We start from the raw sequence: 14,225 nt of genomic DNA on the forward strand, positions 1-14,225 counted from the left end.
GAGTGGGTGCCCAAGTTTCCCCCCCTCCCTGAGCAGATGGAACTGGTCAGAGGCGCTCTCGGAGCTGCAGATCAAGGTCACGTTGTCCCCTGACCTCAGCATGGGGCCCCCCTGGGCTGAGAGAGAGGATTTCCTGGACAGACCTGGAAGCAGGAGAGGCAGTTCTGTGAGACAGGCTCTTCCCGAATCCCGTGTTCTTCACCCCTGAACTGAGAATTCACACCCGCGGTTCCTCTCAACTCTCTCTCTCTCTCTTGCTCTCACTCTCCTATTCTCCCCTGTCTCTCCTACTTTCTCTCTCTAGGTCTCGGAAATTGCCTCCCTCCTAATTGTTTTCCTTCTTGTATTTTTTTTAACTCTCTCTACTTCTCCTTGGATTGGTTGATTTGATCTGTCTTCTTTCATTCGGAGCCTCTCATTCTCTACCTCGTCTCTATCTTTCAGCATTATTCATCTGTTCTGTTATCTGTCTATATCTCCATCCACCGTTCCATCTACCCATCTTATCATCTACCTATATATCCACCCATGCTTCCACCATCTGTCTACCTTTCTATGCGTGTAGCTCTCACCCTATTTTATCATCCATGTGTATATTCATCCATCATTTTACCTACCTATCTATCATCTATTTCCACTTCCATGACTTCCTCAGCCTCTTGGTCTCCCTGGCTCTCTTTTGTAATCCCTATGATCCACCCCCACATCACCAACTTCGTCGATCTTTGCACCCATCCACCCTCCCAAGTCTCTGATTTTTAGGACTTCTCTGTCCACTCACTTCTTTCTCGTTAATTCTCTATCCCTTTTTCTTTCTATTTACCTTTAGTTTTTAGATGTTTTTCCCACTGCCCCAGTCCCTCTGGCTTATTTTCTGTGTGCACACAGCGTCTGTGTTTCTGCCTCTGCTTTCCATTGACTCTGTTTTCTCTCTGATTCCATCTGTCTGTGGGCTCTGACCTTCATAATCTTACAACGTTTGGTGTGAAGTTGCACGTGGCCTGAGCATACAGCATGAGAACCCATGAAACACACAACATACAGGAGCTGGCATTTGGCTCCGTCACCAGGGACCTTGGGGTCCTGGGGCACAGTGTGGCTCAGCCACCTGGAACGAAGCCACATCTGAGTGAACACAGTATCTGTGTGTCACCCGGGGCATGAGGACTAGGACTCCTGGGGAAACAGCCTGAGACAGACCAACCTAGTCATGAAGTCCTGGGCAGATACATGGTGTATCCTTGGGTTCCTTGAGTAGAGAAGAGAGTGTAGAGTTGAAATGGAAACCAGGCTCCTAAACTGTTTCTGATCTCTGAACAAAGTCAGGGAGGAAGGGCACCCTGTCTTCTCCCTGCCCTTCTGTCTGTGTCTCTCACTTCACTCTTTATCTCCATCTCTGAGTTCCTCTGTCTCTGCCCCTGCCTCTGTCTCTTCTGTCATAACAGGTGGTCTGTACTTGTTTCTCCTCTTCCTTTGTCTGTCGGATGCAACTCTCACCAAGTTGGTTTCTCTCCATGAAAAGCAATCTTCTCTCATCTCCCACACCACCACCTGGGGCTTCCACATCCTGGTACATCCAGTCTGTATGCCAGCTCTTGACATTCTCACCTGTGATCACCATGTCCAGAGAGTCACTGAGTGCCAACCACTCAGAATGGGAGAGATCGAAAGCACAGAAACATCTGCAGGAAAACCAACTCGTCTCAAGGTCTTCTGCTTACCAACCTTAGTTCCACATGTGGTTTCATTTCCCTTGGAATGGGACGTAGCAATAGTAGACTTGGGGTTTTAGGATGGGGGCATCATGGGGTGCCATCATTCTCCCCACTGCAGGACCCAATTTTCTCTATTAAATAGCGTTTTATCTAGAATGCCTGGAGCACTTCCTGTCGTTCTGACTGGACCCTGACTCACACTCCCACCAGAAATCTCTGGGGTCGGGGAAACTGGGACAATGGGTGGCCTCTCTGGACAAGAGCTCTCTGACCTGTGACCACAGTCTCCAGGACTCACTGGGTGCTGACCACGCAGGGAGGAGGTGACCGTAGTGACCATGACGCCTGAGGGTCCCCGCGTGTGCTTCAGTCACAGCCCACAAGGAAGTCCTACCAGAATATGACGCCTGGGGGTCCCCGCGTGTGCTTCAGTCACGGGGCCATGAGGAAGTCCTTCCAGAATATGCCGCCTGTGGGTCCCCATGTGTGCTTCAGTCATGGGGCCCACGAGGAAGTCCTTCCAGAGCATCATGGCCTGGAGATCAGGGACATCGGTTCTGTCACCCTTGTGCTGCCTGAACCTTCAAATCTGAGAGGGGAGTGACCAGAGAGTCACATGCTGTCCTTGAGGATCCCAGGGCTTGGCCAGGCTGACAGGGAGGGCTTGTAGTGATCACCTGGGGGAGAAGAATGCATGGTTTACAGTAGAAAATGGGGAACCCCATCCCCTCGCTGGGCTCAGATGACCCACCCCTTTCCCACATCTCTAAGGCTCCTTTTCAAACCAGGGGAACCCATGCTGCATGGAGATTCCCACACCACAGAGGCATAGCACACCCTACACGAAAAACATCTGCTGAGAATTTTGAGTATGTGTGTGTGCTCAGCCGTGTCTGACTCCTGTGACCCCGTGGACTGTAGCCCGCCAGGCTCCTCTGTGCATGGGGATTGTCCAGGCAAGAATACTGAGGTGGGTTGCCATTTCCTTCTCCAGGGGATCTTCCAACCCCAGGACTGAACCCCCACCTTCTGCAGCCCCTGCATTGCAGGCAGGTTCTTCACCACTGAGCCACCCGGGAAGCCTGAGAATTTTGAGCAAGTGTCAACTAACAGATTCTTCCTGGATGTTGATGATGTAAAATTTGTTTTATAAAACAAGACAGAGTAGACACCCAATGGAAGAACAACCTGTGTGAGTGAAATGATGTCAGCTCACATGAGAAACACAGGACATGATGGAGTCTGTGGTAGAACCCTCTGGAATCTCAGGGGGCAGGGCATAGGTTCTCCCTTTCTTCTGAATGGAGGCCAGCAGCAGCAGTTCTCTGCAATGCATCCATGGAACTGCTGGAGAGCTGGAGCCATCACATGTCCTCCAAGGGTCTTCTGTCCCTGGCCCTGCTGCCTTCCCTCAGTCTACAGATAACACCAGTCCCTCCCAGTCACCCCAGCTCTGAGCATCACAGTCTCCTGTGGGTGCCCATAGGGCCTGGCTGAGCAGAGGGAAGAGTGTCTGGGGGAGGGTCTCTGGGCCAGAATTGGGGGCTAGATTTCCCTGAAAGTGTTAGTCAACCAGTCGTGTCTGACTCTTTGTGAGCCCATGGGCTATAGCCCACCAGACTCTTGTATCCATGGAATTGTCCAGGCAAGAATACTTGGGTGGCTTGCCATTTCCTTCTCCAGGGGATCTTCCCAGCCCAGGGATCAAACCCAGGTCTCCCTCACTGCAGGCAGACTCTCTACCATCAAAACCACCCTGGGCTCCCATTTTCACCTTCCAGAAGACTCACCCTCATATGGTAATGACTTCCCATGGTTGACCGTCACCCTGCCTTCTGTGCCATCTCCCCTCTCATTACAGGAGAGTCTTACTTGAGGTGGATGGCAACCACGGTTTTGGGGAAAGACTCACCCTCTTGTGCCCAGATGCTCTGGATCAAGAAGAACCCTGGAAAGAAAGACTCGTGATGGATAATCCATCTCATGTCAGACCTGGCCTTCTACTCCCCCGGCCTGTTCTATGGGCCTTGTTGGCAAGGACGGTGCTCAGCCTTGATGAACCCAACCATTAAGATCCACTTCACCCCTGTGGAGGCAAGGCTCTCTGTTAAGGTGGACCCAGCCCTCCAGGTCAATATTTGCACCAGGCTTTGTTCCGTTCCAGGACTCAAGACATGCCAGGCTGACAATGATGGACAGCATGGTGCTGCTTCTCCTGAGCAGGAGGCAGCAGCTCAGCAGACCTGAAGAGTACACAGGATGTTATGATGACGCCCAAACTAACACTGTGTGAAAGCTGACCACAGGACAGAAAGGTGACTCACACAGGCTCTTCTTACCTTAAAAAAGGCAGAGTGTGGGGGCCCTGGCTGAGGGAGGAATTGGGCTTCCTGGAAAATTTTAAGGCCAGTTCTGTCTCTTCAGATTGTTTAACAAACTTGAACCACAACCTCTGACCCAACCCACCTTTGGCTACATTTTCAAGTTTACCAAAAATGTATGCTGCAAATCTAATCTGCTCTGACTTTGAGGCACTGAATTATTTTCTGTTTTCATTCTTCATATGATTTTCATAGATTTTCTTATTTCATTCCAAGCATTATATTTTATTGAAAAAATTTCCAAGCATTATGTTTTATCTTTAATGTTCAACCATCTCTATGACGTCTGCAGTAAAACTGTCTTTATGGAAAATGCTAATTTCATGATTTTTTTAATTTAAGGGTTTTCCTATATTGAATTTTCTTTTCTATGTATGCACGGCCAAGTTCCTTGAACAGGAAGCAATTTTTAATAATTTATGTATAGTTGGCCTGGGATTTCCTTGGAAGGATTGATGCTAAAGCTGAAACTCCGGTACTTCGGCCACCTCACGCGAAGAGTTGACTCATTGGAAAAGACTTTGATGCTGGGAGGGATTGGGCGCAGGGGAAGAAGGGGACGACAGAGGATGAGATGGCTGAATGGCATCACTGACTCGATGGATGCATGTCTGAGTGACCTCCGGGAGTTGGTGATGGACAGGGAGGCCTGGCGTGCTGCGATTCATGGGGTCTCAAAGAGTTGAACACGACTGAGTGACTGAACTGAACTGATAATTGGCTTACAATATTATATTAGTTAGAGGTATATTACATAGTGATTCAGTATTTTCAGAGATTACACACAATACAAAATTTATAAAATATTGACTGTATTCACTGTGCTGGACATTACAATCCTGTGAGTTATTTATTTTATAAATGGTTGTTGGTGTTTCTTAATCCACTCTACATACTTTGCTGCCCCTCACACCCACCCCTCTCCTCTCTCCTCTCTCCCCTTGGTAACCACTAGTTTCTTCTTTGAATCTGTGAGTCTGATTCTCTTTTGTTATATTTGTTCATCTATTTTTATTTTCTTAATACTTATTATTGTTTATTCAGATGCATCGGATCTGAGTTGTGGAATGTGGTATCTTTTTAGTTGTAGCTTGTGGGATCTAGTTCCCTGACCAGGGAATGAACCTGGAGCCCCTGCATTGCGAACTCAGAGTCTTAGTCACTGGGCCATCAAGGAAATCCCTATTTTGATGTTTAGATTCCACATATAAGTGAAAACATACAGCATTTCTCTTTCCCTGTCTGACTTATTTCACTAAGCATAATGCCCTCCAAGTCAATCCATGTTCTCAAAAGTCAGGACTTTGTTCTTTTTAGAAAGCTGAGGGGGCTTCCCTGGAGGCTCAGTGGTGCAGAATCTGCCTGCCATTGCAAGAGACATGAGAGACCTGGGTTCGATGGGCCGAGAAGATCCCCTGGAGAAGGGAAGGGAAACCAATTCCAGGATTCTTGCCTGGAGAATCCCATGCACACAGGAGCCTGGGCGGCTACAGTCCATGGGTCGCCAGAGTCAGCCATGACTGAGTTGACTTAGCATGCATGTATTCAGCCTCATATGGTTAGTGGCACCACTTTGGCTATCTCAAACAGAGTATACTTCATCTTTTTATTTTGACAACTAGCATTATTATTTTTTCATGGAAAGCATTTTATTTTACATGTAGCAGTGTTCACGTGTCAATCCCAAACTCCCCTCTATCTGTCCCACCACTCTTTCCCTCTGGTAACTCTAAGTTTGTTCTCTAAGTCTACACGTCTGTTTCAGCCTACAAATAAGTTTACCCTTGTACAGTGTTACTGAAGAGGGCTTTTCTTTTATTGGTTTTGTTTTATTTTAAACTGAATAATTTGAAGAATCAACTGGCAAGTTTTTTATGCTTTATTAGAATTGTAGAAAATGTAGGGTGATCATGATAAGCTACCTAGTATGAGTGATTGATTATAGCATCTCCCCAAGCAGTGAGATAGTTACAATAGAGTTCTAGAATAGAAAGGAGATTATTAAGAGGTGGTGGGATTTTTGAAGACGTTACCATAATTCTTGGACTCCACTCCTCATCTCAGAGCTATTGGGCTGCTTTGGAAGAGAAGGAGTGTCCACGAGGAATCCCTTTAACAAGAGATCTAGGTCCTCGATTTGTAACACTCTGTGTGCTCAGAGGATGGGGCCAGGTCAGGGCTCAGCATGGTCTTGGTTTATGTTGAATTCCTCATAGATAATGGGCTCGGCGGAGGGGTGCATGGGCCTCAGGGGAGCGGGAGTGGACCGGCTCTCGGAGAGGGTCCCGAGGTCCAAGTGAGCGTAGACCACGTCTTCTGCTGCAGAGTCCTGAGAGGAGAGAGGTCAGATGATGGACTGAGACGTGATCTTCGAAGGCTGGGCCACTGGGCATTGGAGGGGCTCAGACTATGGCAAAGGTTTGGCTGGAGGACTCACCTCACCGTTCACTGTTCTGTCTTCCATGGGCTATCCTTGCATGATGGCAACATCTGTGAATGGAAGAGAGTCAAGACTCTTCAGGGTGGATGCAGTTATTTCAGACCTCTGTAACTTTGATAGTTACATCAAAGTTAGAAGAAGGCAAGGGTGTGCCCCAGGTTGCTGAGCCTGTCTTTTCCACTAAATGAAACAAAACAAAACATTCCATATACAAGCCCAGCCATTCATGGACTGTCTCAGGAACCTGTGCAAACCCACGGACCCATCCTACGTCTTCTGTTGTGGACCCAGCTCTTCTACATATCAGCAGAGTCCCAAGATCATGTAGGACAGAAAAATGGATGGCTGTAGTTGAAGGGAAGAACAGGGCTTGGAATGTCCCTGGTGGCCCAGGGATTAAGCGTCAACCTTCCAGTTCAGGGAGGGTGGGTTCTATCCCTGGTGGGAGAACTGAGATCCCACATGCCTGGAGCAACTATCCTTAATGCTGCAACTGTTGAGCCCACGAGCTCTGCAGCCTTGAACTGCACCCCAGCTCCACAGTGAGGATTCCCCACGCTGCAGCCAAGACTTCATGCCGCCAAGAATAAATCAGTACATATTTTCATAAAAAGAACAGGATTCCATGGGTCTCTGGAAGATGTTCAATCAGGGATTACAACAATGGAAATCAGTTTTTCACCTATAGGAATTGAAAATGCCATTCTCTGCTATGAGCCCACCTCCCCCTGGGTCAGATGATGCTGAGCTCGCCTCTTCAGACTTACGATTTGGGGTAGAACACCAGTGACAGACAAGAGCAGCGAGGAAGATGCTGGTAGAGGTGAAAACTATGACAAGCCCAAGGACAATATACCATGTGCTGGAGTGTTCTTGAGGAAGCGGTGCTTCTGCCAACAAGCAAAAGGAAGTTATGAGTATTCTTTGCACACACTGCGCCCCTACACACTGGATTTATTGTATTCTTGCATCAAACTGTCAGTATCTATCAACCTGATCAGTTATGGTCTCCACTTCCCAGGAGATACCAAAGCATCCAGGAGAGATGCTAGCAGTGGATAAAGTAAAGAGGCTGTGCGAGACCAGCAGACATCTGAACCAAGGTCCCCCGGGCACGGATGCAGCTTTTGTCTGCGGCCCCATATGACAAGGCATGGTGTTTTTGGTTGAATGTGACCCTTTAATCCACAATACATTTCCCCCTCCATCCACATAGACCTGGAATGGAATCCTCAAGAATATATGACACATATTTCTGACCTGTGGAATGCTTAGTTCACAAAACACTAACAGAGGAATAACACATATTGAAGGTGCTTCCTAAAATTCTCCGCCTGCCCCACTATCCATCCCCAAAGATCCTGGTGGAGGGAGTGTGAGCATCTCCCTTAGTATGGGGTTAAGTCACTCTGACCGACTTTGTTCAATTTAGAAATTCCCAGTCACAGAGCATGAGAAGCTCAATGCCCCCTCTGGTTCTAGGCAGACCATGGTCTCAAATGCTGACATGACAGGGACATTGAGGAGCCCAAGGTCACAGAGCTGGGAGGTGGCAGAGCCAACACTCACACAGGAGCCCCCTGTCTTCTCAGAAACTTGCTAAGATAGGAGACCGTCTTGCTTACCTTCTGTGGTGTGTGGAACCGTGGGTGACGGGTAAGTACTTGTAGTGGATCCTAGGGGAGAAAAGCCAGAAGGGCTGAACAGTAACCTTCCTCATACGGACTGAAGGTGGACTGTTGTTTCTGGAAGGTTGACCTCCTGCCTGTCCTTGACTCTGTCATCCCTCAGAGCACTGATGGGGGAGGGGAGGGCTTCTAGTCCCTCCCCGTGAAAGCACTGAGTAGACCCTCCATCCTGGAGATGGGATGGTGGAAGGAGGCGGGAAGGATATGCCTGGTGGTGAAAGACAGCTGTAAGCTAGAGACATCCTCTCTGCTCCGGGAATGAGTGTCTGTGCTCCTTAATTGGGAATCTCCTGTATGTCAGAGCTGCTTCTGGGAAAACACTAACAGCAAGGATCCAAGGCAATTTCTGATCTTCCCAAATCAGCCCAGCCTCTCCTCCCCATGGATCTACCCTGACCCTTTTCTGTATTTGCCTGGATAGACAGGACTCTGCTGTGGAGCATCCATACAGGAGGTGGAAGAGGGCTGAGATGCCATCTACCATCTCTCTTCCTCTCTGGTTCTCATTGCCTCCATTTCTCCAGAAACGCTATGGTTCCCCTGACACCAATAGGGAGCCCTTGAGATAGAGCTCATGATACAGTAAGATGTTATGCAAAAACCCAAATGGATGATTTGCCCAGGGCAATCTCATTTACTATAATGTAAAGCATGGGAATCTTCATGGGTTATCCAGGCAAGAATGCTGGAGTAGGTTGCCATTTCCTCCTCCAGGGGACCATGTTTTGTCAGGACTCTTAACTATGACCTGTCAGGCTTGGGAGGCCCTGCATGACTGGCTTATCCACTTCACCACTACAAGGCTGTGATCCACGAGGAGGAGATCGTGAAGGGCAGAGGAGTCTGTCGTGCGGCAGTCCACAGGGTGGCAGAGAGTTGGACACAACATAGAGACTGAACAGGAACAAGAAAGCATGGGCCAGGAAGAGGTTCCTCACCTGTGACAGACAGGAACAGTGGGTCGCTGGAGTCTGACCATGAGTAGGGAGAGCGAGTGAAGGAGCCGTAGCACCTGTAGACCCCGCTGTGGGCTGGGGTCCCAGGACCCAGAGGGAACTCTGCCTGGAGTGCTCCGTGGGAGGTCTGCCCTCCAGCGAACGGGTGCCCAAGGTCCTCCCCCTCCCTGAGCAGATGGAACTGGTCATAGGCGCTCTCGGAGCTGCAGACCAAGGTCACGTTCTCTCCTGACCTCACCACAGGGCCCCCCTGGGCTGAGAGAGAGGGTTTCCTGGACCGACCTGCAAGGAAGAGACCTTGATCTCAGAGCACAAAGTAACTCTAGTCCTAAGTATAGGACTAAAGCCCGAAGTGTGCAACAAGAGAGGCACTGCAGTGAGAAGGCCGCCCACTGCCAGGAGAGAAAGACCCACAGCAAGGGATACCCAGCACAGGGAAAACTTCAGAAATAACTTTAAAAATGGAGTGTCATTTAAAATCCTCTTGAACAAATTGATAATTTTTCAAATGGATTGTCATTTAATGTCCTTTTTTAAAGAAAGTGTATATATATATATATATATATATATATGAATAACTGAATCACTCTGTTGTACAACAGGAATTAGCAACATGTTAAATCAAGTAGACTTCAACAAACATAAATGAAAAATAAATTTAAAAAATCAAACATGTGCGGTTTCTTGAAATAAATGGAACTTACTCGCTACTGCTGGGACAATCAGAAAACATGGCATTGACCCAGAAGAAGAGATTATGGAGTGGAAATTGCCAGAATCTCTTTTGATCTTTGACTGTCTCATTCTTGAGGGCTTGTTCAGGGCTGCCATGCCCACCCCCAGGAGCTGGAAGGGACTCCTCAGTGGGAGGGTTGGAGGGACAACTGCCCCCACTTTATGCAGAAGGACGCGTTAAACCAAGAGGCTGAGCAACGTCAGGGTGTCGACCTCCATCTTGATCACCCAGGGGCTGGACTGCAGGCTGTCTGGTACCACATGTGCTGCTGACTGAGGAAAAGAGCTCTGACATGAAAGTGGGAAACCAACCCCTTAACCACCATCGGTGGCTGCCTGAGCGGGAACTGCCCGCATCCCTGCTCTGGTACATTTTTCTCCATGGGTCAATCTTTCATGTTCTTGCTGCTTCCCTCTGTCACCAGCTGTGTCTTCCCCTCAGCACACGGCAGGGACTCTGTTCTCTTTTCCCTTCCGTGTTCACACCTCCTCTCTCTCTGGTTTGCTCCCTCTCCCGAGTTTGTGAGTGTCTCTGCACGCCTGTCATTCTCTCCCACTACTGATGCTGGACTGGACACCAGGCCTTCTGTGACACAGAGAGCGGAAGGGACTGGTCTGGCCACACTCACCTGTGATGATGATGTCCACGGGGTCGCTGGGGGCTGACCACTCATAGGGGGAGTGTCTGACAGAGCCGTAGCATCTGTACGTGCCCGCACTTGCCAAAGTCATGGGGCCAATGAAGAAGTCAGCTGAGGCATGCCCACCAGTGAACGTCTCTCCACGACTCTGGAAATGCCCTGTGCTGCTTTTTTTCTGCAGGATGAATTTGTCAAGCAGCATCGATGAGTGACAGCGGAGGATCACATTCTCTCCCACACGCGCAAGAGGGCCTGGGTGGGCTGAGATGGAGGGTTTTGTGGACACACCTAGGAGCAAACAGGGTGTGAGCTTCAGTGAGTCACCACACCTTGGTGCCGCCCCCCCCCCCCCCCCGACATCTGAAGGTGTGAAAAACCTCCCCATGAAGCAGCAAAGACCCTTCCTGTCTGTTCTGTTGCAATTTCTTTAGCCTTGTTCTCAGGCTCTGGCTCATGCTTTTCTGTTTCTCCTTGCTCAAGACCTCCAGCCTCCTCTGTGTTTATTCTAAGCTCTTTAGCTGTGGGATCTGCTCTCAGCTTCATGCATGCATACTCAGACACTTCAGTCCTGTCCAACTCTGCAACCACATGAACCATAGCCTGCCAGGCTCCTCTGTCCATGGGATTCTCCAGTTGAGAATACTGGAGTGGGTTGCAGTGCTCTTAACTTCATCCCATCCCTATTATGCATGGTGGGGGCTGGGGTGGGTCTGCTTCTCTGGTAGAATACATACCAGGTATAATACATACTTGGCTCCCTTCACACTCGTTTCCTAGAATGTGGGTGATGATTGGCAGGAGATTGGGAAGGAGGTAGAGAAAAAAGTGAACATTTCCCCACCTCTGACCCCCACTTCACGCCTCTGGAGACATTCCTGGGCTGACTTGGTCTTAACTGGGACCCCAGCTCCTTCATATGGGATTAGAGCTCCCTACTGGGTGACAGGTGCTGGAATAGGATCCCCCCTCATCCTCCCAGTTGGCAGGCAGTGGCAGCATCCTGTCTAATGCCTAGGGAGGCTCCTCCTTCCTGAACCAGGGGAACACATCCCTCTATTTAACACCCTGAGTTTAAACTCTCAGACTTTTCTCTTTCCTTGCTTCAGTTCTGGCTGGGAGTCCTGAGGATGTCTTGGCTGCATGGGCACATGGACCTAGGGTAGGATTGCCTGCAGGCACGGATGTCCCAGGCTGGGCTGCACCCCTCCTACCTGTGACCACAATTGGCAGGGGGTCACTGACATTGGACCGCACAGAGCGAGACAAGTTGGCTCCAGAACATGTGTAGGACCCGGCATGTTCTCTGGTCACCGGGCCAAGGGTGAAGGTGTTGAACTGTTGTTCCTGGAGCTTGCGCAAACGGGCCCCATCTCTTTTGAACAGTCTGAATATCACAAATGGAGGACCGGAGTGACACTGAAGAGTCACAGCCTGCCCTAAGGGAACCACAGGGCTTGGCCAGGCTGACAAAGAGGGCTTCTCATATTCACCTAGGAGAGAAGGAGACACAGGCTTTGAGAGAAAAATAGGAATGATCCCCTCTCCCCACTGCCCTTGTGGGCACTTCCCCTTCAATTCTTCCAACTCTCCTCCCCTAAAGTGCATCAGCCTGATGCTCAGGGACACCTGGGGCCTGGGGATAGACAGAGACACAGTCAACGCAGGACAGACATCATGAGGTTCTAAGAATACGATTCTCGGAAATAATTCTTCACTCCTTGGGTTGACAAAATGTTCAGAAACTTTCTCTCAAAACACAAATCATTGGGGATTTCCTGGTGGTCCAGTTGTTAGGACTCAGCACTTTCTCTGCCAAGGGCCCGAGTTGAATCCCTGATCAGGGAACTAAGATCCTGCAAGCTTCACAATGCAGGCAAAAGAAAATATCACCAAAAAAATTGATGCCTGGACAAGAAGGGAAAGGACTTCCCTGTTGCATTTGTTGTAGCTCAAATGGTAAAGAATCTTCCTGCAATGCAGGAGAGCAGGGTTCAGTCTCTGAGTTGGCAAGATCCCCTGGTTAAGGAAATGGCAACCCACTCCTGCATTCCTGCCTGGAGAATCCCATGGACAGAGGAGCCTGGTGACCTATGGTCCATGGGGTCACAAAGATTTGGACTCGACAGAGCGACTAACACTAACACAACTAAGCAGTGAAAACCCACTTGCCTGCAAAATGGAAGTAAACCTTGAACCTCGCTCCTTTGTTAGGTAACCTACATCAGATCTGTGACAAGGTCCAGGAGGCCCTGCCTGATGTCCTGACCCTTCCCTGGGGTCAGCTCTAGTGGGTGCTCCTGCAGATCCTGTCAAAGGCTGGATGGAGAGGCCATGAGCCACCTTGTCCAAGAGGGGTCTGTGGGGTGCAGGCTCTTGCTCCCCTCTCATGATTGAAATGGCACTCAGTGGGCCTAGCTCCCAGCTCCCAGACTTCACAATGTGCCTTCAGGTCCAGAGTCCAGAGCTGGGCTAACCTCTGGAGAGAGTGAAGATGAGTATCAATGACAATAGGAGGACCTGGGACCCACAGGACACATGGCTCTCACTGTACTGACAGGGGTCTCACCCCAGCCCCCAGTGTCATCTGCATCAGCTGCAACTGCTCTGCTCAAAAGAGAAATAAGGGATGGGGAGGACTCACCCACAGCTGCCCAGATCCTCAGACTCACACAGAATCCTAGGAGGAAAACCCCGTCAGAGATGGCTTGTTCTGAGGGACCCCACGCTCCTTGCACCCTCATCCAGGGAACCTGGTCAGTGGTGCGAGGACCCCCCGACTTCCACCATAACCCTTTCTGACTGTCTTTTCAGACTCACCGAGACTCAGGAGGCTGAGGAGTGTGGGGCACATGGCTCTGCTTCTGTGAGACAGGAGGCAGAACTGAGCAAAGCTGACAGAGTCACAGGATGCGGAAGACAGTCGGTTTTGTTGGTACAGTCAGCCTGGTTCACGTCACATGGGAAGATGGCCAGCCTGTACTCACACCAGGGATGGAAGTCTGACCTGAGCTGCCTCACTGAGCCCGCCTCGTGACCCGAGCATCACTTTTTGTTTCTCTAAATGCTGTCAACGTAAGAGGATTCGAACAGATCTTGCTGCCTTTAAGAAGTAGTAACTGTGATTCAATGTATACCATGCAAGATGCTTTTCCCAAGCTCATGATAAATCTCATTCACCTTAACTCTTCACAGAAGACAAACCAGATGTTCCCACCTCGTATGTCAGGCTCAGTGCAGATTGCCAATTAAAGACTCATTAATAGAGACTTTGATTCTGCATTCTTATGAGAGGACCAGACATGTGTATTATGGCTCTTTGAAAATATGAAAAAATTCTGCACTGTAATATATGTGATTAAGAAACTAACTGTGTTAGTTTCAGGTGTACAGCAAAGTGATTCAGTTATACATATACATGCATCTCTTGCTTTTCAAATTCTTTTCCCACTTATGTAGTTACAGAATATTAAGTAGAATTCTCTGTTTTATACAGTAGGTCCTTGTTGGTCATCCATTAAAATATAGCCGTGTGTATACATCAATCCCAAACTTACAATATAACCTCCCCCTGACACTATCCCTCTTGGTAACCGTAAGTTCATTCTCTGTGAGTCTGTTTTGTAAATAAGTTCATTTTCTTAGATGTCACAAGTAAGCGATATCATGTGA

The 14,225-nt window shown here is 49.0% G+C and overlaps 1 protein-coding gene across 1 annotated transcript; it reads right to left on the minus strand.

Annotated features, from left to right (window-relative positions):
- Positions 1–6,269: 6,269 nt before the first annotated feature.
- Positions 6,270–13,407, minus strand: LOC128063231 (putative killer cell immunoglobulin-like receptor like protein KIR3DP1). The gene is given in 9 exon segments (XM_052655883.1): positions 6,270–6,425; positions 6,534–6,586; positions 7,304–7,426; positions 8,162–8,212; positions 9,163–9,462; positions 10,545–10,844; positions 11,768–12,046; positions 13,198–13,233; positions 13,374–13,407. Coding segments are annotated over 9 exon segments (1,332 nt in total).
- Positions 13,408–14,225: the final 818 nt, after the last annotated feature.

Source organism: Budorcas taxicolor, chromosome 18 (assembly GCF_023091745.1).
Source record: "Budorcas taxicolor isolate Tak-1 chromosome 18, Takin1.1, whole genome shotgun sequence".
Lineage (NCBI taxonomy): Eukaryota > Metazoa > Chordata > Mammalia > Artiodactyla > Bovidae > Budorcas > Budorcas taxicolor.